Here is a 24,650-nt window from a genome sequence, read left to right as displayed (position 1 = left end):
TGATTATCATGCTAGTATATCCAGAACATAGCACTACAAATGCTGTCGCCTGGTCATGAAAATATGGTGTGAAAAATGCAGTCTGGGTTACAGCAAAGAATGGGCGGTTTTCAGTCATCTGGGTTAGTGTGTTAGCAAGCTAATGGATAAGCAGAGGTTTAGTTCTATTTTGGTTTACTGTGTTGTCAGTGGTTGGAGATTCCTGACAGTCTGGTCAAACTGTGTCAAGATGTTATTTTCAATATAAATCAACTCTCATACTTGTGTCATTTCTAAAGCAATTCATTTATTTTTGGCAAATCCACAATAAACCGAAACAGTGAACGATTAATACACTTTGCCTTTACTGTTGGCATCTCTATGATTGTCCCAACATACTGTAGTGTGCTAATTAATTTGTGCAGCTTTTATCAATCACAGTCGATGTCTCTTCATCACGTTGGCGTCTGAGAACTGAGAGAAGGACCTTTCTCTTTTACTGAGCTGCAGTTACAGTCGATGCCACAGGTGCTGAGGGCTGATGCCCAGAGCTTTTATATCATAAACACCACAGGAATGTAACTGGAATAAATCCATCTGAGTAAGTCCAAGAAGGTTAGACCTCTGGGCCAGAAATTTCATTAGTTTGCTCTCATTAAAACTATCTCACAGTAAGTCTGTATAAAAAGATTTTTGTACCATCCAAACAATTTACACAAACATACATGTGTAAAATGTTTTTTTCTTTAATAATCCAATAAACCTTGGTCACTGTTACACATGTTCTTTTTGTCCCTTATTGTTTTTACTGTTCTTCTCATACTGTACCTATTACTGTGATGATGTAAAAATGTTGTGAATGTTATCCTAGTGTCTTATTTTATCTTATTAATATTAACTATTGTAAGGTTTTGTAAGCTTGCATTACAAAACCCACTTACATTAGAAAAACTCTTCATTATTGACACTGTCTATAAAAAGTATCCAGCCTTCACTTCTTCTGGTTACATTGTTGGATGTTGTTAAAGGGCAGATGCAATAAGGTCAAACACAGGCTGACATTAAAACAGGTGAAGGTTGTCTGTAAACATTTCGGGATGAAAAGCCATGTTAGGGCAGGTTTAACATATAATTTGTATTGCTGTTGTATTTGAATATTATTAAAGTTGGTTGAATTATCATGTGTTTTGTTTATGTCTATTTGTATTTCTCTTGTTAGTTTCTATACCCACCGTGGCATGGCGCTGATGTTGTTTGATGTACTTGGCGATCTATTGATCTATTGATCTATTGATCGCCATGATTGATAAATGGACCGTTTCTCAGACACCATGACACTGAAGAGGGCAAGATAGGTGATAAATGTTTACTGGCAAAAAAAGCAAAAGCAAAAATGTAATTTTACATGAAAAAGCCTCAGGAGACTGCATCATTTACCACTTGCAGGAGTCAATTTACATAATATTGTTTGTCTATAATCGGTCCTAACCCAAAGAAAATGTTATCTCATTTTTGGATATAGACTTCCCACTAGTGGTGATAGTAAGTGACTGCAGGTCCTGACGTACTTTCAAAATGTCACTGTATAAATTTAAAAGACCAACACTGGTCACATATTTTCCACCTTCAAACCAATGTGAATCTTAAAATCCTCACAACGTAAGATTACTGATGTTCTTTTAATTACTCTCACATTAGTCTGGTGGGTTTCTTTGCATTTCTAAAAAGCTGGTTAAAAAAGACAGTGTAACCCATTTAAGTTGTTTGGTTCAAATCTGTATGATCCTTCGAACGTTTTATTTGATAGATAAAGGCGAATGAAGACTTGCAGATTTTAAATTGTCCACAAGATGGCAACAAATGAGAGGTAGAATAACCAACAGATGGTCACATTAGGTATATAAAAGCAGTAAATGCCTCACACACAAAGCAGAATGTAAATTCCTCCAGTGGTTTTAGTTGATTTAAGCTTTCAGGCATCCATGCTAATCCATTTGATAGAGAGAAAACACTAAAGACACAACTGTGGGAAAAAAACAGTTATGTGTTAAAAGGTAAAGGCTAAGTCATTCAAGTGCACTTGGATTCAGAGCTTTACAGCAGAAGCAGAAGCAGAAGGAACCAATTAACATTAACTTTAAGTGGAAATAAAAGCACAGCTGAAGCCGTGCAGTGAATGACTGAGGACAGGGTTCAGTAGGAATAACCATGTATTAAGACCATCTTAAGGGTGTGAAAGTCATCAGCTACGCTACCAATATACACAGAAACAGGAGTGATCGGTGTAGTGCCCCCTGACCAGCTGCCCATTAGGCCTAAAGGAAATGCCTTTTTACTGATTGCTCTATTGATCACATTAACAAAGAAAAAATCAAAGTAAACTAACAGTGCAGCCACAGAACATAATGCAGCATGGAGCCATTAACATCTTATGTGCACATTTCAGGACCTCGCTGATAATATAAAACCCAGCTTTACTGTATGTCAGTTTATATTCCATCAGACAAAGAACCTCTGAGCTTCTTGTCTAACATGAAGACAAAGTGAGATTCATACAAGTCAGGTCAGGTCACTTATTAAGTTCATAGATGATATTGATTTGTTGTGTTAGGAACCAGGAGCAATAGTGACTGCATCCCCACCTACCGGTTAATATGGACCATGACGTTGGTAGAGAGTGGAAGCTTTTGTCAGTGAAGATACAATGTGACGATTACAATGTTTCACTGAACTTTAACTGGTTTGTGCAAAATATTGTGCAGTACAACATAACTGAAATCATTTACATTTGTCTAGGTAGATCAGCGGGGGCAATACCGTTAAAACGTCTTTAGCATCCATGGATACGATGTTACCATAGCAACACTAACAAATCTAGTAAGATTGCTCACTGCTTCCAACCAGAAATTAAATTATTTGTGGCCTTTAGAAACAGTTCACATAATCTTGGATGACATGTTTTCTGTTTGCTGGTGTTTAATGTGTGAACGTTTCTTTTTGGCAGAAGGTACGACTTTAATTCAAAGAACAAATATAACATGGGGAGACGTATTGGTAAAAAAGGAACAACTGTTATTTCAGAATACACCCACTTAACTTTTGATAAAGCTGCAAAATGACCTAGAAGGAACAAACACTGACTGGAAAAAACATGACACATGAGCAAGAACTGACATAAAATACAGTCCCTGTAAAAAAGATTTGCCCTCCTTGGAAGTTTTCACCTTTATTTCCTTTTACAAGATTGAATCATTGTTAATTTATCTGAGTTTTTTCCCACTGATCAAGAGAACCAGACTCTTTTGTTTGAAAGAAAAAAAAAAGGTATCAAATGAAATAATAAAACACATGAAGACAAAACAAGAAGCAACTGAACAAAAAGGCTGAAAAGCAGATGTCAGGGGGTGGAAACAAGTGAATGTTCACTGAATATCTCTTGTAGCACAGTTAAATTCACTATTAAGACATGGAAGGAATATGACAGTAAGTATATAGCACTCAAGAGCTGAGTGAGCACTAAAACACCTTTCCTCTGAAGGAGTTACCGGTTTCACCAGCTAAGATGTCAGAGGCTGTACATATAACAACTGCAGCCCAGGTTCTTTACCAATCAAACTTTATAGGAGAGTAGGGAAAGAGAAAGCAATGGTCTGTGGGGATGGTCTTTGGCAGCAGGGCAAATCATTCTAGTTGATTTGCTGAGACAGCTGCTGCACTCTGAAAGAAAACCAAAACATTGGAAAAATAGGTTAGTTTTCTATTAAGACAACGACTCTATGCATACAACCAAAGCTATGCAGAAATGTCTCTGAAACAACAGTGTTATCAGTGACCAGACTTCAGTCCAGTTCATTCACAGTCCTCATGTAACCTGCAGCTTGAGCAGAGCTGCAAAGAAGAAAAGGATATTTTGCCCTTTCCAGGAGTTTAAAGGTGTATCTATCAAATACTCACTTGAAAGGGGTTAAATACTTTTTCAATTACATGTTTACTGTTTTATATTTTTAATTAACGAATCAGAGTTTTCACATGGATGTAAAGATTGTTTTCTGTTGATCATTTTTTCCGTATTGCTTTATTATGCAGTGTGTGCGCTTTAATTAATATGGCAATTTGAAAGCTGGAACAGCTTGACATGTGATCATAGAGAAAATTGATTTACTTTTAAGGTTATCTGAGGAATGTGGATATTTTCTGTCTTCTTTAGGGAAAATAAAGATACAGGTCACAGCAGAGGCTGCTGCAGCCACCTGTTACCATCCTAATTTGCTGAGTTGTTTTTTTGTGTCTAAAATTCTGTAATTCAGATTTTAATATCCTCTGTCCATTGTATACTTCCTCTACCTGAACTCAAATTACATAGTGACATGAGGATTTGTACATGGTTAAAACAGGTTCAAAGATGTAATTCCGTGTGCAAACAAAGACACGGCCCAAATCAGAGTTTTTGATTGTGCAAAAACAGTGCTTGTTAGGATAAAAAAAAAAAAATAGGTGACTTTTGATAATGTACAACTAGATAAAAAACATGCACTGCAGGGAGCACGTTATCACTCACAAAACACCAAATTCATGTCTTGGTAAAAATTTAATTTTTTTTTTGTGTGTACTTTCCTGCAAATAGCAACCCAACAAGATCCTGTAATCAATATCTGGAGGGCTCAGATGGAATTGAAATCAAACAGCTATATGATCAAGTTGCTGCGTCCCCGTCCACCCCCCCTCCCCCCACCCCCCCCCAAAAAAAACAAAAAAAACCACAAAAGGTTCACCTGATTTCTCTCATATTACATCAGAATGTGCAGTTGGACAGTTAGTGGATGCTCATTTTTTGCCTAAAACATGGACATTTCCTCACACCCAAGAAAGTTTCTCTTAAAACTATAGGAGAGATCATTAGGAAGAGCGAGCTACTTGAATTTAGATGTATCTCCATTATAGATTTTACATTTCAAATCATCTTTAGGTTTGTTGGTTATTTTAGCTTATTTCCCACATTGTGAAGGTCAAAAGATTGTCACCTTCTCCCTTCCCACATGTGATAAGCACAAGACAGTATCATCATCTGTTTCGTCTTTATAATAAATGAATACACCAAGATTAGGTCAATCTTATTTTTTGGTTGACAGATCCCATTTTAACAGGTGTTTAGTTATAATGTAACTAACTAATATAATATAAGATATATAATATATATGTATATAATATAATATAATATAATATGATCTAATTTGTTGCAATGTGCCATTTAAATATGCTTATTCAAATGTACTGAATTTCCATCATTTAACGATTTGACTGTGAAAAAAAGGATTTTTAGCGAGCAGCACAGTGGTAGAGTATTTAGTGGCGCCGCCTCACAGCTTGAAGGTCCCTGGTACCAGTCTACCTGCCATTTGCAGCTTTGTGAGGAGTTTGTATGTTCTCCCTGTGCTTGCGTGGGTTTCCTCCGGGTACACTCGTTTCCGCCTGCAGGCCAAAGACATGCATGTTAGGTTAACTGGTGACTTTAAAATTGCCCTTAGGTATGAATGTGACTGTGAATGATATTTGGATGTCCCTCTGTGTTAGCACTTAGAGGGACTGGCAACCTGTCCAGGGTGTATGAGACAGCTGGGATAGGCTCCAGCCCCACTCAACCCTGAACAGGATAAGCAGTTAAGTATGATGGATGGATGATTTTTAGGTGCTGTAGTCTATTGGACAGTTTCATGTTATATATAGATTATAGGATGTGTTTGAATGAACACAGCAGCTTAAGTGAACTGTTCAAGTGAAGTGTCTTCTAAGATAGCTGTGAAAATCCTTCCACAGGTAGCATTTCCTGAGTGTGTGTTTTTAAACTAAGTCCTCTCTACAGCAACAGAAGATTCCAGTGCTGCTGCTGGTGTTTGGGATGTTTCCCCTCCTCCAGTGCTTTCTGTCCTCAAGATCGCAGTCTAATCTATTTTGGTGTCTCTCTGAGGTTTTTCTTAATTACCCCCTCAGGTGCATAATCTCCAGCCTTTGTTCGACCCTTTTTATAAGCAACCATCCACCAATAAAAAGTATGTGAATTTCATACAGATCGAATCTATGGTTTTGGTTTTGTTAGCAGCGTTTGTCTGGGAATGACAGGTATTTTGTCAGACTGTGGTTTAAAAGAGTTGACAACTAGTGGAAGCTGGTTAAATACAAACTTTCACCAACAGGACTAATCAATATAATGTGATCAGCTGACAGGACAAAATCTCCACTTGTCTGAGATTTCAGTTAACAATGTGGGACTGAATGTGAAATGACAGAGCATGTGAGCTAAAGTGCTAATTATAATGCTAATGTTTCCACTGAATGACTGTAGATGTAAACACTAGCTGACTACCACCTTTGGACAGGTACATATTCCAACAGCTTGATTCATGAAGCGTTAGCTAAGTCTGGTGATATAGATAAATAATTTGTGTTTTTTGTTAAAATTGGGACTCCACTAATTTGTCATTGCAGTTCTGTAAAGAAGGGGGACTTAATTGTGCAGTGTTCAAAATGTGTGAAGCTGAGGCTGAGATGTGCTGACTTTTATTCTCCCAAATCATTTCCCAGTGAAACTGCGGTCTACTTACAAAGAAACTTGGCTTTGTGTTTCCAATTAGTACAATACCCACAATCGTTGCTTCTTTACTGTTGCTTCTCCTGTGAAGGGGATCAGAATAGGAAAGCTGTTTCTCCATTTCCCATCAGCACAAGCATCCTGTTCTGTGTTAAGGTCAATATGGATGGAGTTGCATAAAGTGGACTTTTATTCTTCTCTAAAGGATAATTCGGTTGTTTTTTATTTATTTATTATTATTTAGTTTTGTCTACTGGTTTTATTATAGCCTACTGAATTTTTATAGCGAAATGACTTCACAGGGCAAAACTCATAATTTGTGTGCGTTGTCTCACACACATCACTGTCTATCCACCCAGACTACAACAAAATCAAACCACCAACACACAAAAGATCTACACGCAACCACATCTGGGATCTCTGAATCTCAAAACGAATTTCAAGTCTCTAGGTTTAAGCTGTCAGCAGGAAGTCATCAGTGCTGACGGGTAACGGCGATAATGAGCAAATGATGAGGAATTAGGAGTGAAATGGTCATTTATCCTGGACTCCTGATGCGCAGTCAGGAGGACCAGCCGTGCGTGTAGCGCTGTTTCTGAACGTCTCCTCCCCTGTTTCTGCAGTGTTACTGCTTTTCGCTCATCGTTCCCTGTGCCAGTGCTGTCCTCCGCAAGAGTAAGACAAGACTTCCATTTACATACCACCACACTCCTCTTTCTTGTTTGCCACCATACTGCTGTTTGATATCCATCTTGTCCTAATCAGTGTGTGTAGTTTGTCCTCTCAATCCTCCACCATTCATTCACGCCTACTCTCCTGTGCAGTCCTGTTTGGTTCTTTGCGTTATCCTGTTCAGACAGAAAAGCAAGGCATTTTTTCACCCAGTGCATTTCTCGGATTAAAAATCACCAATAAAACCTTTTATAAATAGCTAGTTTTGACGAATTTGTGACTGATACAAGAGGGGCGAATGAGGACATGGAGTAATTTCATTTTTTTCATTTTTTATTTTACGCATCAAGAATCGCACGTAGAGTGGAGAGGAAAGACCGAAAACGCATTGTGGTGTTTGAATAATTCTTCAGCTTTGCGGAAGATTTTGCAGCCGGTGGAAGCAAGAGAATTTAATAAAAGCAACTAATCCGACAGTGTTAAGTTTGCTGAGGTAAGGTACCTGTCTGAAAAAACAGCGAAGGACCTCCGTGGACAGCTACGCGTCATATCCAAGACACCAGCGCAACAAGGCAGCACCATTACACCAGCCTGCTGTGTGAATGGAACACGGGGTGTCTTCTTCTGTTGAACTGGTGCAGGGTAGCCACGCTGTGAGCGGGGTCCAGCTGAGATTCAGAGCTTTCTGTGAGTATCTGTGGGACTGCTGTGCGCAACGACCGGACCGGTCTATGTGTCCCTCATGCACAGCCTGCTGATGGGCTCATCGTGCTTTTAACGGCATCTGTAATGTCCAGTAATCTCGCTGTCTCAGAACCCATGTGGAACTTGACATGTTTTATTTGGGTTTTTAACCCAGGTGCTGAATCTACTAGCCCACAGGTTTTTTTTAACAAGCTTTAAAACTCACCACGGATGTAGAATTCTAGTTTTCACTGTAAATTTAAAACTCTCTTTTCAGTTCGCTGATATAAGACAACCGGTCTCCACAGAGCAAACTGAAGGATAAGTTCGTCTTCTGAGGCCACAAATTCTACACTGGGTTGACTCACTGACAACTCTACCCATGTGAGTAATAACATTTCTTACCATTAAAACTAGGACATGCATACTTCAACATAAATGACATCCCAGACTGTGGTATTTGTTTTCTCTTTTATTCAAAGCTTGTACGACGTACCAACAATACTTGTCATTTTTCCTCAGATTTCTGTTTAATTGTGGTTTTTGTTTGACACAACGACTGAGATGATGTATTCTGCTATTCCGTTTTTTGTTTGCCCACTGTTTCTGCTTCATTTGCCTTCTGTTTGTTATTTGTAAGTCATTGCATTCCCAGGGTACTAGAAATGACATTTATGAGGAGTCTCATTACTAATTGAGACTGCCACCAGTTGGAAAAAAAAACACCTCTCACAAGAGAGAGCTGGCATCAAAGTTTGACTCATTATGTACAAGTGTTTACTTGTCAACCTGAGACCTGTTTTAGGATTAAATGATCCCCCCAAAAATCATTCAGGGGTATTTTTTTTTTTTTTAAGTTTTGCTAATTTTAGAACTGTATAAAATGGAGACTTAACATCTGCATGGGCTTGTCAGTGCTGCTAATTTACCAGTGCAGAGAAATGTAGAGGTGGGGTCGCTGCAGGAGGGTTGCACATCGAGAAACTATCATATATTATTGGTATTACTCAAAAATTGCAATTTACCAGATTAGGGGAAAAACTCTCAGCCTTAGTCTTTCTGGTAACCAGAAACTCTTGTTTTCTACAGGGCAACAAGTGAGTGTCTCTGATAGTTAGCTACCTTTTTAGCGTGTTGCTACTTGGTGAGGAATGTGTCAGTGAACAGTGGATGACACCTTTTTATCTCTATAGTAGTGTAACAAAAACACGTTTTATTCCTGATTTCCCACCAGATGGAGAGCTCACTTCTACCATAGAAACGTCACCCACTCAAAATTTGAGCAGTGTCGACTGCCAGAGGGAAAAGTAGTTTTATAATATATTGATGTCTTGGTTGAATATGGATGGTCACATGTTTTCGCTGCTTCCTTGCTTGTTGCAGGCGTTGCTGTCCATGGTGCTGATCTTGCTGATTTCACTCAATCTAATCAGGTGACAGGTGCTGAGTTGTTGCATAAAGCTGTTGTTGCAAGCACAATTTGGTCTTCACTTATAAGGCAGCAAAGGAAATTACGATCTAATTTGTACATGTGTGCTGCACTGTTTAACTTTGAAGTGCATCTTTGACTTAAACGAATGGAAAGCGTGCACTCCTGTTGGTTAGGTCAGAGTGCAGATTGCAGCTCCTCTCTGCTGCATGTCAATGAGAGCATGTGCTACGAGGGTTTATCACATCTTTTCTGCTGTACGTGGGTAACCTATTTTTAAGACAGACATGGTCTTTTAAATTTTAATTAGGAAGCAGCACATTACATTCCTTGGTGTTTCCTTTGCTCTCTTTCTTTCTGTTCACACTGATGCAGATGCTAATCCTCTGGAGGGCATTGATGTTGTACTCTGAAATGTTCACTCTTTGTGTTAAGGTGGCCATGCTGCTGCCAAGAAACAAAAGCCCAAATTACTTTAAATGAAAAAGGGTGTTGACATTTGTACTGAAAATGAAACAACATAATATAGAATAGAGCTGAGAGGCACGCTGCACTCCCATAAGAGACCAGGGTTGTTTCTCGTTTATATAATCACACAATGCTAGGTTGCCCCAGAACAACTGCTTTTTTTCTGGTTATACTCATTGTCAGTAAGGTTTATTTCTGGAATCCTATCCAGCTTGACAGTACATATTGGACTGAGTCAGATTTTCCCTCAATGCTACAGGTACTGAGGGTAACATTTCTACTGCTGCTTAGCACATAATGGCCACATTACATGTGTGGGAGTTTGACAAAGAAGTTAAATTCTAGTGACTCAGTGATTAGTAGGTGCCAACCAAATTATTGAATCCTATATTTTTTTGCAGCGTTTGGGGACAGTCATTTGTGTTGTGCAGATTAATCCAGGAACAGTAACGTTAATGAGGACCATGTGACATCATCAATGAAATGATCGGCGTTTCCAAGCACATTTATTTTTCTTCTGTTTTTCAGAGGTTTGAACCGTCACATTTGATGTGGATTGAACAACTGAAGACTCCAAGCATCATCACCTCACCATGCTACTGCACAAACGTATCTTGAACTGCGCTTCAGCCGTCACTCCATGTGTGTACGTCTCTCTTCTGGTGGTTCTGCTCCCAGGAGTCACTCATTTCTCCCATGGTAGCGCCAGCAATGAAGATATTGGCATCACACCAGGCAACTGTTCCAGTGAAGATAACTGCTCTGATGGCGTGGTGTTGCCCATGTGGAACCCTCAGAACCCTGCAGTGGGTGATAAGGTGGCACGCGCCATTGTTTATTTTGCAGCTCTTATATACATGTTCCTGGGCATGTCCATTATTGCGGACCGCTTCATGTCTTCTATTGAGGTCATCACCTCTCAGGAAAAGGAGATCACAATCAAGAAGCCAAACGGTGAGACGACAACTACTACTGTGCGCATCTGGAATGAGACAGTATCCAACCTGACCCTAATGGCACTGGGCTCATCGGCCCCAGAGATCCTGCTGTCTGTCATCGAAGTGGTCGGTCATAATTTTGAGGCTGGATCGCTGGGTCCCAGCACCATTGTGGGCAGCGCTGCATTCAATATGTTCATTATCATCGCCATCTGTGTCTATGTGGTGCCAGAAAATGAAACCCGCAAGATAAAGCACCTGCGGGTGTTTTTTGTCACAGCTGCCTGGAGCGTGTTTGCCTACATCTGGTTGTATCTCATCCTATCTGTGTTCTCCCCCGGAGAGGTGGAAGTGTGGGAGGCCGTCCTCACCTTCCTATTTTTCCCTCTCTGTGTGCTGCAAGCCTGGATTGCAGACCGACGCCTGCTCTTTTACAAATACGTCAATAAGCGTTATCGCGCTGACAAGACCCGTGGTATCATCATCGAGTCAGAGGGAGATGCCATGTTCACTAAAATGGACCTGGAGATGGACGGCCAGGGTGTGAACTCCCACACTCATCCAAAAGAGGCCATGGATGGGATGTTGGAGGGGGTGGAGGAAGGTGGAGGGATGAGCACAGAGCAAGATCAAGAGGAAGAGGCCCGAAGAGATATGGCTCGCACTCTGAAAGAGTTAAAGCAGAGGCACCCGGAGAAGGATATGGAGCAGCTGATTGAGATGGCCAACTACCAAGTACTGGTCCAGCAACAGAAGAGCCGGGCCTTCTATCGCATTCAAGCCACTCGCATGATGATCGGAGCTGGGAACATCCTGAAAAAACATGCCGCTGACCAGGCCAGGAAGGTGGTGAGCTGTCATGAAGCTAGTGGGCAAGAAGAGGACCCCAACACCATCTACCTGCAGTTTGAACCCTCTCACTACCAGTGCTTTGAGAACTGTGGCTCACTAAAGCTTTCAGTGACCAGACATGGAGGAGAAGGCGGCTGCACCGTAAAGGTAAGAGGTAAAGTTATGACAGCAATGTTGTAAATACTCAAGGTCAACTTTAACTGCTTAAGGCTAAAAATATTAATAATTCAACGTTTTATCAGACTCAGTCACTAAATATTTTAGGTTCTTTCTTACCGTATGTTACACAGGTGGACTACCGTACAGAAGATGGGACTGCCAATGCAGGCTCAGACTATGAGTTCGCGGAGGGCACTTTGGTCTTCAAGCCTGGTGAGACGACAAAAGAATTTACTGTTGGTGTTATTGATGATGACATTTTTGAAGAGGATGAGCACTTCTACGTGCGCCTCACTAACCCACGTATCGTGCACCGAGCCGAGGTGTCCCTCCTGGAGCCAAGCTCTATCACCTCCAGCAACAGCACGGTGGGCATCTCCTCGCACGTCCCTCCGAAGGCAGCCCTGGGCAACGCTCAAACTGCCACGGTTACGATTTATGATGACGACCACGCTGGCATTTTTACATTTGAGAGTAGCTCTACGAGGGTCAGCGAGAGCATCGGCAGCATGGAGGTCAAAGTTCACCGGACGTCCGGGGCGAGGGGGAAGGTGGCGGTGCCTTACCACACCGCAGAGGGCACCGCCAAGGCAGGGGAGGACTACGAGGAAGTGTCTGGCAAATTGGAGTTTCAGAACGATGAGACCATGTGAGTGACAATCCTGCTTTTTTTTAAGTGATGTTTTGTCGTTGCTTCATATAACTTGCTAAAGCTTCACAGCCCACACATAGGTGTGTCAAACAGCTAGATTACTGTAGGTTGTCTCTTCACCCCTAAAGGATAAAAAGCCTATTTTTATGAGTCATAGATACGGTCGCTCTGAGAAGTTCAGATCTTTCAGACGAATGATGTGGGAGGATATAAGGATATAATTGTGAGGCAGATAATGAAACACTGTGGCTGAAGTAAAAGAAGAAGAACAACGCGAAGGAGAAGAAGGGCAGGAGCAGTTTTTCTATGAATGAATGCAGAATTAACATGCGGCCCTTTGGGATTTGGGATCTATGCAGGTTACATGGGGACCTTGTTGTATTAAAAAAGAACCAAAGCGCCACTGCATGAAACAAGAGAAGTGTGCGTGGGCACCAGAGGGAAGAGTATCCAGCAGGTGACTTAAGGGTTGAGGGCATCTGCCTGTGGTCAAGTCGGTGTAATAATTTTAACAAAAAGATTCAACCGTGCACCAGCTGAGAAGCCAATAAAAAGGACACAGAGGAGGGCTGATAAAAGTGATATTTTTTTCAATGTGTTGCATGCTGTGCTGACTGATGACTACACTTTTACTACAGCATTCTGCTTTTTTACGTGATGAGATGAGTACAAGACTTGACAATTATCCACAGGATTGACAGTTTTTTTAATTGAAAAAATGCTTTCAACCACATCAAGTTCATAAAAAAAGGATTCACAGCACACCAAGGGATGAAACAAAGGAAAAAAAAAGTGTGTCAGATGAATCGTCTGTGTGAGGAGGATTTCAGGGCTTGTGTGTAGGTGTATTGTGTAGGTCGGTTGAGTGGGAGGAGAGCCAGGTGAATACATGGTGTCAAAGAGAAAGCACATCTTGCTATTTGTCTTTTTTGCCTCGCAGTGCAGGTGAAATTTAAATGCATTTGTCTGTGTTTTTGTCAATTTGCATGTGTCCACTTATATGCCTTTTTTAAGCATCTCTCTGTGCGTATTTCTAAGGATGCACGTGTGTATGTGTGTCTGTGTTTGTGTGTGTGTGTTTGTGTGTGCGCTGAACTACTTTAAACCCACATCAAACAAAATGTTGCTCTAAAGGGAAACGAGGAAAAAGAGCTGCTTGAGCATCCAGAGCAATTAAAAGAGAGGAAAGAGGGGTTAAAGGAGTCCCAGAAGTTCCCAAGTAGTGCAGAGAGCTGCAGAAGCTGCAGTTAATAAGACAATAGTGTCTACTATTGTGAGAAGACAGAGACGCAGGCTTACATCCACACCGAAGATATTGAGACTGAGCATTAGATGAAATCCACACCTACTAAGCCAAGACTCTAGTTACAAAACAGCTGGAGAGCGGATTGTGACACAAGCATCCGCACACTCTATATCACCTGGTTTTATACTTCCCAGTTGCCGTGTTGCAGGAGAGGAACGACTGTGGAGACTCAGATCCAGCAGAGCAGGATAGTTTGCTACCAGAAGACAGTTGAACAGAAATGACGTAACAGGAAATGCCAAAGCTGTGCTCAGCTGCTCCTGCACTCCTTTGAACCACAAGCCCAGCAAATCAAATACTTCAAGGGGGAGTGCAGGAGTGCTCCGTTCGCAGGTGATCGAGATTAGATTCAAGATTCCCACACTTGCCAGTTGCTTTAAGAAGCTGAATATTAAATGTACTGTAAGCTATCACATCATTCCATTGCAGGGAGTTACAAGGTTGATCTGAATCTGCCACAAAAAGGTGTTTATCGAAGCTAGAACAGAGCCATTGAAGCAAAGTTGCCCATTTATACTGATGTGTAAGAATTCAAGTCTTCCAACAAGATCACATGTTGCTTTATGTTACTCAATGAGGTTGTTTAATGTGGAGCTCTCGGTCAGTCCTGTTAAAAGATGCAGGTGAAACCCCATCACTATGGGGTCATCTGAATCATTTCAGATTTGGTTGATTTAAATCTACAGTACAGTCTTGGTAGGTGCGTATTTACATCTCGGAGCAAACAAGACTCCATGTCCTAAGGGTTACGTATATCTGTGCTCCGTGCTGCTCTGCCGGCTGCCAAAGTTCATCTTTTAACAAAGCTGTTTTTTTTTTTTTTTTACCCAAGTGTTTCCCTTGGCATTTAAGACAAAGAGCTGACACTCTGCAACAGGCCTCCAGGCAGCTCTGAGTCTTTGTGTGTGTGTGCGTGTGTTTATTAGAGTGTCTGTGGTTTTGTGTGTCTTTGTGTCTGACTGTACATGTGCCTGTCCTGCTTGATGCTAGAGCAAAAGAAGAAAAGGCCAAGTTTTTAAGCTTTTGACATAGAGCCAGGAGGAACGGTTTAAAATCAAGGCAGTTAAATAATAGTTTACCATCTAAAATCTGCACTGCAGTAAATAGATTATAATGTACAGACACAAACCTCTAAGCCAAAATAAACAGGCTCACATAGGGAACCATTGTGTTTATGGATTAGAAGAAGATGCACACACTCTCTTTGATGCTCATGTGGAGCTTTCTCTTGTATCATTTTTGGTTAGCACCTCAAAATGTGTGGCACTATATTGTACACTAGTTGAGGCTAAACTGGATAACAGGGGCACTTATATAAGCAAAGACGAAAGAGAAGTGAGGAGATCATTTCTGAAAAGGGAAATCAATAACCTGATAGTCTTTATGTCTCATGCTTAATGTCTACAAGATCAATTAATATCCAGACCTCTCGGGATAAAACAAAAGAAGTAAGAGTTTGAAATGCTAAAAAAATTGAGAGTATTTTTTAAATAGTATGCATTCTCTGTATACTGATGAAGGTAGAAGAGTAGGTTTTGTCGATCAAGTCTAGTTTTTATTTTTATTCTCATTCAGTATTTTTCTGTATTTCTCTAAAAGCAAAGTGTGCGCCTAAGATTTTTTTGGATTTCATTCAACTCATCAGTCCTTTTTCTGAAATGTTTCCTTTTTTTTCAAATTCTCCTCTGTTTAAAAAGTCCCCTCATTGCTTTTGTGGAGCTGAATGACACCCATCCACTTGCTTATGGACTCACCCTGAGAGTCGAGCATTCTGTCAATGAATGTTCAGGGTTTATGTGATGTGTTTGGTTGATAGTGATGGTTCTCTGAAATATTTAATATTGAGTAAACAGTGTTTAAAGACACAGAATCCACAAGTTCCACTTTAACCTCTGATCTGTAATTCTTAAATATTAGACTACACATGCTATAGCATGGATGGAACTGTCAGTCCAGCTCTTTGTGTCAGATGAAAATATCAGCTACTGGTTGGATTGTTATTTTGTACAGACATCCATTGTTCTCACAAAACTACAACACTCCTACTGTCCTAATGATCTCTTGACGTTTCCTCTAGCGCCAACAATCAGCTCTAATTGTATGTCCAGCAGTCTCAACTGTACTCTTTTTTTTTTTTTTTTTTGCTAATTTCAAATGCTGCCCTGCCGACATGTTGATCCAAGTGAAGTGATTGCTAAGAAAAACATACCTTCTGAATATCATCACATTGCCACAATCATAGTAACATAAGCACCACTGTGCCTGGAGCATGGTCTGAGTCTTGGTGTGTTGTTTCTACTCATCTCCCTCATCATCCTTTCCGGATTAGTTTAGATGTAATTGAGCAGCCTTTCTCTGCAAAGTTATCAGAGGTTGGATCATATATCATTATCAATGTCAAAGTCTTTTTGTTTGCATATGAATATCCGGTAAATAATAACCTAACAACACATTACTGTGGAGACAAAATATTGCTCCTATTATCTGCTGTAGATATGAGAAACATATTTCTTCACAGTATTGCAGCTTTGTGTTCGTATTCAGTTACTCTGCAGTCTCTCTAGAGCCGGTAAAGATTTAGTATCTTGCTCAAGGACTCTTTAGCATGGCAGATACAGTATTTGCTGACACACTAGTTTGATCCATAGCTCTTTACCTAAATTCTTGTTCCCCTTTCAATAGTGGGGATTTGACATACGGTCACGCATGCTGTTTATGGGTTCACATATCGTCTACTCGCTTCATTTTTGTCAGTGTCTGGAAGGACGGACATTATTCCAGCACGCAGATGGAAAAAGTCATAGATTCTCTTCCAGGGTGAATGTCCAGAGGTATAAAATCCCTCACAGTCTGCCTGTGGGCTGTATGGAGTCTCTAATTCTCATCACTTACATTATATCGTATGTCTTTTGACCGTGGGAGGAAACTCCAGCATCCGTACAAAGCAATGCAGGATGTGGGGGACGGGGAAACTCCAAAAAGAAAAAAAAGAAATCCTGAGCTTCCTTAAGAATCATGGTGTGTCTGGTCTTTCTTGTCTCAACCACAGAGCCACATGACTCTAGGCCCCATTTCATATTCTCTACTCTCAGGTTAATCCAAGTTTAACCAAATAATGCATTTAGATTCTATAATTTCAGAAAATGTGAGAAGCCTTCCCCAGTTTTATCACTAATAAAATAAAAGTCATCTGGACTGCCGTTTATGTTTCCGATGCAACAAAGATCCATTTTCAGTGCCCAGACAATACAGTAATGTTTGTTCGTATTTCTGTGTGACAGACACAATAGCAGGGTATGATGCAACCGTGACTTCTCAGAAATGATCCCAGGGATGGAGAGATGGCTGAAACCCCGTGAAATGTGATAAGTAATCAGCGATGGCAGATAGAATCCGACTGTGCCTGTTGTTGTGAGCTGCACAGATAAAGACTTTAGGGAGCAGAGCTGGGTGGTGAAGGAACCTGAGTCTTAAAGTGACCATTTCAAACTTATATGTATGAAGACAGCAGGAGTTGTGCTGATTCTTGGAGAGAAACTGCACAACTTCCTGGAGTTCTGACTGCAAGTTGTAAGGCCTGGGAAAGTACTCCTGATTTTTTTCATTGAAGTATTAAAGGGACATACTAAAATGTACTACAAAAGTACAGGTACTCTACTAAGACAACAAGATATTTTAAACAGCACTGGATTTAATTCTGTTGATTTCAGTGCAATTATTCAACAAATTTATAAAGGTAAAAACTATGACAACAAAGAGTCAAAACATCTCTATTTGTCATTATTAATATTTATTTTATTATTATAGAAACAAAAACAGTACAGGTGGTCAATGTGGAGCACATTTTAACTACTTTATGTACTGCCAGGTACTTGAGTAAATGTACTTTTGCCACTTTTTCCAAAATGTAACGTTAGTTAAACTTGAAAAGTAAAATAGTAATATTACAAATTGATTTGTACATTACAGTACACTAACGCATAAAATGAGTCTAGCCTCAGTGTTGGAATGGCTTTTGGTTTGTACAACTCCTGCAATCATTATACCCATATTGTTTTTCAGAAACTACTGCAAATGAGCAGTAGACACAACTTTAAATTGCCACTTAACTGATGTCATGTGAGCCTGGGTCACTGCTGCCTTTTAAATGTAAATGTCTGATCCCTGACAATTATTTTCTGTTCATCTTGATACTGCAGCAGGACAAATCATCTCTACCCTAGTGATGTAATATTAAAATGGCGGCTGTGTGAATATGGTCCATAGCAACCGAACCATCATATTTTATTTTAAGGCCTCTCCATGATGCTTCAAAGCAGAAACACCTGCACATATCACACTTGAAATACCAGCTTGTTTAAAGGATAAACTCTTTTGACTGTAGCCAATGCTGTGGTTCCCTGTGCTCTCCCTGACATGACTTACCCTGACATTAGACAGTCGATGACGTATCACTCATGTTTAAAATAAACTTCTTTTCTTCTGTTAGCAAAAGCTCTGCCTGCGTGTTGTCGAATCCGGAGTGTATATGTGTAGACAGAAATAGACAGCCACCCACATATCATTAGGGAGATGGAGAGAGAGAGAGAGAGAGAGAAAGACTCAGTGTGACAGTGTAAGAGAATGAAGCAGGAAAATATGTCGGTCACAGAATGACACCACAGCCATCGCAGTTCAAACTGGATTTCTAAACAGGGAAATATTGAGATATGTTTTAACGCGCATGCATTTGTAGATAGGAGGTGTTTAGTTTCCTCAGACTAGAAGAGCATCATAAATCAATTTCCCTTGACTTGTTACTTCAAGTGTGTGGGAGGGGAATGGGTTACTCATAGTTTAATGCAGGTAATATTGTAGAAGGAGTCCGCCCTCTTGTGGGGTGCTGGGATAAAGTACATTTATTTTTTTAATCGTGTTTGTTTGTTTGTTAAAATCTTGAACTGCCATATTTTTATCTAACAGCTCTGATTCATGGCTCACTGTGTGGGCAGTCGACTCTGCGCTACACTGATTTTATTTCAACACGTACACAACTATGGGCATCAGAAACTGCTTTTACTGGTTGCCTAAGATCTATTTTTGATTGATATTTAGGTAACAAGACACACAGCAGATTAACTCATTTTGACAGCTGCTGTTATCGTCTGAACAAAACCAATTAATTAATTCCTCCACCTGTCTGTGTCTTCTTCTCTCCTTGTTTCTTCTGCTCTCAGGAAGCTGCTGAATGTAAAGATCATCGATGATGAGGAATATGAAAAAAACAAGACTTTCACAATTGTGTTGGAGGAGCCTATTCTGCTGGAGGTGGGACAGAGACACGGTAAGCTGAGGACACAGCTGCATGCCACAGCTGAGTCGTTTTCCTCATTATTTTAGCCTTAAAATATATATAAGTTTGCACAGAGCGCAGCTTACACATATTTAATTTAAACTCTTGCCCTAGTGGAGTTTCTATACCCATAGATACATATTCCTCTTGACTGTGGGGCAAATTCTAAAGTCATGTTGTATTTATTTCACTTATTAATCAATCTTTGAGTCCAGGATTATAAATACTAATTCGTTGCTTTGTCGCCTGCTGGCAAAGATCCAGAAAAAAAGTGATCGAGTCAGATCCATACAAGTATGTTGTACTCAAACAAGATTTGCGTGACATTATTTGACACGGCATCCTGTAAACCGTGTTCACAAGGCCGTGTACGAACCCACTGTGCTGGCTGATAGTCTACACTCACTGTTTCTCCGCTGCAGGAGACACCAATGATAACAAGGCAGCAGTGGGGCCTGAGGATGTGTCAAAGATGGGCTGCCCCTGTCTGGGGGAGCACACTAAACTGGAGGTGGTCATTGAGGAGTCCTATGAATTCAAGGTAAATCAGACAAGCAGCATTAATTGGTATTGACCAATTACACTTTCAATACACAGAAATGACAGGAACAAAAAGGAAATGCTTAAATTAATGCAGCAGAGGCTGAGATATCCTGACTTAAACTAAAAGCTGCCATGTCTAGCATTTCCATTAGCCCCTCCAAATTAGGTCATCAGGGTTTTCAGCCGTGTGTGCAGTAATGCTCTAGATGTTTAAACTGGTCTTTGTTTACAATTGGTGGCGTGGTCCTTTAAGATCTAATTTAAGCTGTAACACATTATTACTGATACTTAGGGCTCCAGTATCATGTGCTGATGACGTGTGGCTCTATTTTCGGTGCTAAAAGCGCCTTCATGCTGGCAAAGTGCCTGTCTCCTGAGGGTCAGTGGGTTGTTTTCCTCCCCTGTGTTCACCACAGTGGAAGGAAAGAAACGGTTAATTCCAACCTTAATTCACCACATCGTTGCCCCCAGTCTCATATGACAGCTATGAGATGTATATTTCATACCCATGAAAAGTAAAATCTCTACCACCAACTTGTTTGTTTGTGAATGTCTGCAGAGCACAGTGGACAAGCTGATCAAGAAGACGAACCTGGCTCTGGTGGTGGGGAGCAGCAGCTGGAGAGAGCAGTTTGTTAGTGCTGTCACTGTCAGCGCAGGTGAGTTGCAGCAATTTATCTCTTCATTACTCTGAGAACACCCCTGTGGAAGATTGAGCCTGGGGGCCGGATCTCACCCCTCTGCTGCCTCCCTTCAGCCTCACTGTTCGGGTGTTTGCTAGTAGGGACGTCTTTAATGCAATAATAGACGCTCCAGAGTTGACAGTGGCTGAATTTTTAAAAAGCCTAATTTAGCAGATAATGAATGGAGTAGCTGACAAAAACAAAGGCTTTTGTAATGTACGTGTGCAATTCTGTGCTCATTTGCGCCCTTGTTTTGTTCCCAGGAGTTAATTAAAAATGCATGAAGTGGTGAATTCCTCATGTGACTCACCATAAAAATAAAACTGGCTTGTCTTGCCGGAACAGTTAATGGCTCTCTGGACTTTATGCCAACGTACACAGTATAGTGAACCCGATTTATTTTGCATTTTTGAAATCCTTCCATTTGGCTTTGTGAACCCCTTAGATATGCACTAGTGCACAAAGCATTTGTGCTCAGATTTGTATTAAGATGTGTCACTTTAATATGCTCTTTCCGCTCATTGTCTCTCTTTTACTCTCTGGTTGTGGTCGCTCAGATATACATGCAGACAGCGTATATATAAATAGAAAGTATGCTTCCCGACTCAGCCATTGAGTCATAGCTATATTTACAGATTTGATATAATGATTTTAAAAGTTTACAGCCCATATCTTTGGCAAATGGCTTAATGTTTTTGGTGGGCTGGATTTTATTCTCTTGAATGTTTAATGATGCTCAAACTATTCCCTGTTTCACCAACTTTTTATTATTTCATTACAATAAGAACTTGTTAATGTAATGTCACAGTTTGATCAAATACTCTATGTACACTAAGTCTTCCAAGACAAGGTTGAACTGGGTTTGTATATGTCAGTAGAAAAAGGAAAAAGCAGAAGCAGCAGTTATGTGCATGTGCTTTTTTTGGCTGACCATGCATCTCTTCTCTGTTTTTGCCAGGTGATGATGATGAGGAGGAGAGCGGGGAGGAACGTTTGCCATCCTGCTTTGATTACATTATGCACTTTCTGACAGTTTTCTGGAAAGTCCTTTTTGCTTTTGTCCCCCCCACTGAGTACTGGAACGGCTGGGCCTGCTTCTTCGTGTCCATTTCCCTTATTGGCGCTCTGACAGCGGTGACTGGGGACTTGGCCTGTCATTTTGGCTGCACCATCGGCCTCAAAGACTCTGTCACGGCTGTGGTGTTCGTGGCCCTTGGTACCTCTATTCCAGGTGGGCATGTGTGCTGTCTAATAGCTCAAACAGGGGCCATGTCCCAGTTTTCCTTTGGGGTTTGCCTGTGCTATGGAAGCAGCTGCTTGGGGGAGACTTGTGTAACCTCTGCCTCCACCTGTGCTGTCAGAGGAATTATCTCCAGAGATCTTGACTTGAGCATTAACAAGTTGTAAAACAAAGAAAAACATGGTTTCACTTTTGCTTTCCTGTTTGCCTAATTGTATTTCAAATTCAGTATGTTCTAAACACTGCAACACAGGGACACAAACAAGAGTTAGAAAATTAGGTTTGGACAAGTTGTGGCTTAGTAATCTCCACACAAACTCTTTTGCGCTGGCAGATTAGTTGCACCAGGAGCTGCCCTGGTGAATAAGCAGGCAATAATCACAATATTACAACACCCCCCAGTAGTGGTAGATATATAATTATATTGTGGTGGGCAGAGTGTTTCGAAGGCAATTTATGTACTAATGCTTATTATTTTACTTTAGAAAATGCGTGGTAACATTTTTGCAATTAACTGTTACCTTTTGGGAGACGTTTGGTGAGAATCTGACTAAACCTAATTTAATAATATCATAAAGAAATAGTTCCACAATGTGGAAAATGCAGCTATTTGCTTTCCAGTGCAAAAGTTAGAAGAGACAATATCTCTCACACAACAGGGGAAAAAGTGAGAATGGCTCCATACAAAAGCAACATATTCCGCCTACCAGCTCCTCTAAAAGTCTTTAATTTAAGAGATTAACAAAGTGATTCTACACTACGTGGGACCCATAAAGTTGTTCCTATTGAAGACTAATCGATCCGTAAAGAATTTGGATTTGTTTATAAACTATAAGTACAGCCAACTGTTTTGCAACCTATTCAGAAACAAACAGATGCATATGATTTAAAGTATTTTCTTATTACCAACAACCTCTATATGGCTTTTAATTCACATTATTTTGGGCCACAGAGGGACTTTTTAAAATGTTTTAATTTCATGCTACATGTACATAAATTGTTGTAATTTTTGCCCTGACATCCCTGAAAGTGTTCTGCCCATCAGTGCACCACAGTGATCTCAGAACTCTTTTGTACTTTATTTGTACAACATTACCTGATATATACATCTCTGCTTTTATACTACTATACTTTTTCTACTTTTAATATTTTTATACTACAAATTATATTTCTCTTTCTTATACAGATACATTTGCAAGTAAAGTAGCTGCCATCCAGGACCAATACGCTGATGCCTCCATAGGCAACGTGACGGGAAGCAACGCGGTGAATGTGTTCCTGGGCATCGGGGTGGCGTGGACCATCGCGGCCGTTTACTGGCAAACCAAAGGCAAGGTGTTCAAGGTGCAGCCGGGCTCCCTGGCCTTCTCCGTCACCCTCTTCACCATCATGGCTCTGGTGTGCGTGATGGTGCTGCTATACCGCAGGCGTGCCAGCGTGTCGGGCGGAGAGCTCGGGGGTCCACGGACAGCCAAGCTCCTCACATTCTTCCTCTTCCTCTCCCTCTGGTTCATCTACATCCTGCTGGCCTCCTTGGAGGCGTACTGCCACGTGCCTGGTTTCTGAGACAGGGAAAACGCACAGACACAACTCCCCTCCTTGTTTTTACAGTCTAAATGTGTTTTCTCTCTGTTTTTGTCTATTTTCACAAAGGTTTATAACTATTTATATCATTAGTTATTATTGATATTGCACAGTATCTGACTGACTCTAAATTTTTGGACTTTGGAACTTTGCTCCCACCCACTATGCTGTGAAGCTTTATCCACTCAAATTGAACCTCATCTCAATTTTCATCCCTGTTTTGAAGCAGTATGTTCCACTTAACATTTACAGTATCTAATCATTTCTATCAGCATAAACCACATCAAACCTTGACACGTAAAACTTCTGACATCAGGTCCTCTCTCCGTGGACAGTTGTTTGACATTTTAAGTGTTAGGGAAGCATGAACTTTAAACCAGTCCGAAACGGTTAAAGATGATGCATGGGGTGACATTATACTTGACATTTGGATGAAAGGAAAGACGGTACTTTAGCAGAAATGACCTGTAAAGCATAGCTGTGTGTTGATATTTATTATTCAATCTATACATTAATTATTCATTGTATATCATATAAAAGATTAACATTGTGCGTGGGAGTTTTGTGGACGAGTAGTTGTGTTTATTTTTGCACGTTATCAGAGTTTTTTGGTAATCTATTTTAAAGTACTGTATGTAATATTTTGACATATTGGTGTTCCTGTAAATGTGAATCACAAACTGTATCAAATGACCAGCCCCTTCAAATGAAGCTTTGTCATTAATGTCATGTTCAACATTGCCAGATGAAAAATGCCTTTTTTATAACAATGTGAGTCGACAGGAGCAGAATGAGAACTTTAAATTGCAAGTATAAATTCATTGAGCATATTTATAATTTTTTGCGTGGTTTGTGCGAGTGTGTGTGTGTGCTCTATTCAGTCACTGATTTCATAAAGGTGCAGTCTGAGTATGAATATGGAAAGACACCAATTTTGTGATCTGTCATGCTGACACTGTGAACATTTTTCAGCATCATTTTTAAAAAGCACAGCAGAGAGCAAAGCCTCACTTTTACAACGGTTGGAGAAAGAGTGAGGTCCGTGTCACAGCACAGTTACCAGATGGCTCCATCAGCTGAAAAGTGCTAAAAGAGAAGACATGTACAGTATTTGCTGCCAGTGTCTCCTTGTGTTGTACAGCAGTTGATGTTAAAGTTTTTATTTAACCTAGAATCTGTAGAGCCATATTTATTGTAACAGTATTACCTAGAGTATTTATATGATCAATTTTAGTTTTATTGATATGCATGTTTCATGTGTCAAAAGTGGAAATAAATGTTGTTGATTTATGATTCAGTAAAATGCTTTTTGTCTTAATATTAGGTGAAGAAAAGTGTACTTTTTAGTGTTGGAAGATTATGTGTATACAAAGACTAAAACACATATTGTTACTTATTGGGATTTACTGCAGAGGTTTATTGAAATAATATCTGAAACTGGTACATATTTCAGCACCTGGATTGTAGTTAGTACATTGAACAGGTGCCTAATCTCAAAAAAACAGGAAAAAAACAAATTTATTGACAATTTGATGCATCTCAA

At 40.2% G+C, this 24,650-nt stretch overlaps 1 protein-coding gene and 1 long non-coding RNA gene across 3 annotated transcripts; one reads left to right on the top strand and one right to left on the bottom strand.

Annotated features, from left to right (window-relative positions):
* Positions 1–1,001: 1,001 nt before the first annotated feature.
* Positions 1,002–6,800, bottom strand: LOC137109181 (uncharacterized). Its single transcript, XR_010912282.1, has 3 exons — positions 6,579–6,800; positions 5,369–5,448; positions 1,002–3,696 (listed from the first exon to the last, which is right to left on the bottom strand). It is a non-coding gene; the product is annotated as an uncharacterized lncRNA (long non-coding RNA).
* A 240-nt stretch (positions 6,801–7,040) lies between these two features.
* On the top strand, positions 7,041–24,400 carry slc8a4a (solute carrier family 8 member 4a). Of its 2 annotated transcripts, XM_067494705.1 has the most exons (10): positions 7,041–7,240; positions 7,588–7,924; positions 8,199–8,305; positions 10,347–11,755; positions 11,899–12,416; positions 18,942–19,048; positions 19,480–19,598; positions 20,160–20,259; positions 21,242–21,514; positions 22,710–24,400. In XM_067494705.1, the coding sequence occupies exons 4-10, from the start codon at positions 10,412–10,414 to the stop codon at positions 23,087–23,089; spliced, it is 2,841 nt and encodes a 946-aa protein (XP_067350806.1). In that variant the 5' UTR covers positions 7,041–7,240; positions 7,588–7,924; positions 8,199–8,305; positions 10,347–10,411; the 3' UTR covers positions 23,090–24,400. The 2 variants fall into 2 exon arrangements, with proteins under 2 accessions (XP_067350806.1, XP_067350807.1); XM_067494706.1 differs by lacking the exon at positions 7,588–7,924 and having other exon boundaries at positions 7,086–7,240.
* The last annotated feature ends 250 nt before the right edge of the window (positions 24,401–24,650 follow it).

Source organism: Channa argus, chromosome 24 (genome assembly GCF_033026475.1).
Source record: "Channa argus isolate prfri chromosome 24, Channa argus male v1.0, whole genome shotgun sequence".
NCBI lineage: Eukaryota > Metazoa > Chordata > Actinopteri > Anabantiformes > Channidae > Channa > Channa argus.
Note: the sequence above shows the minus strand (reverse complement) of the source record. Positions and strands in the feature narration are given on the sequence as shown.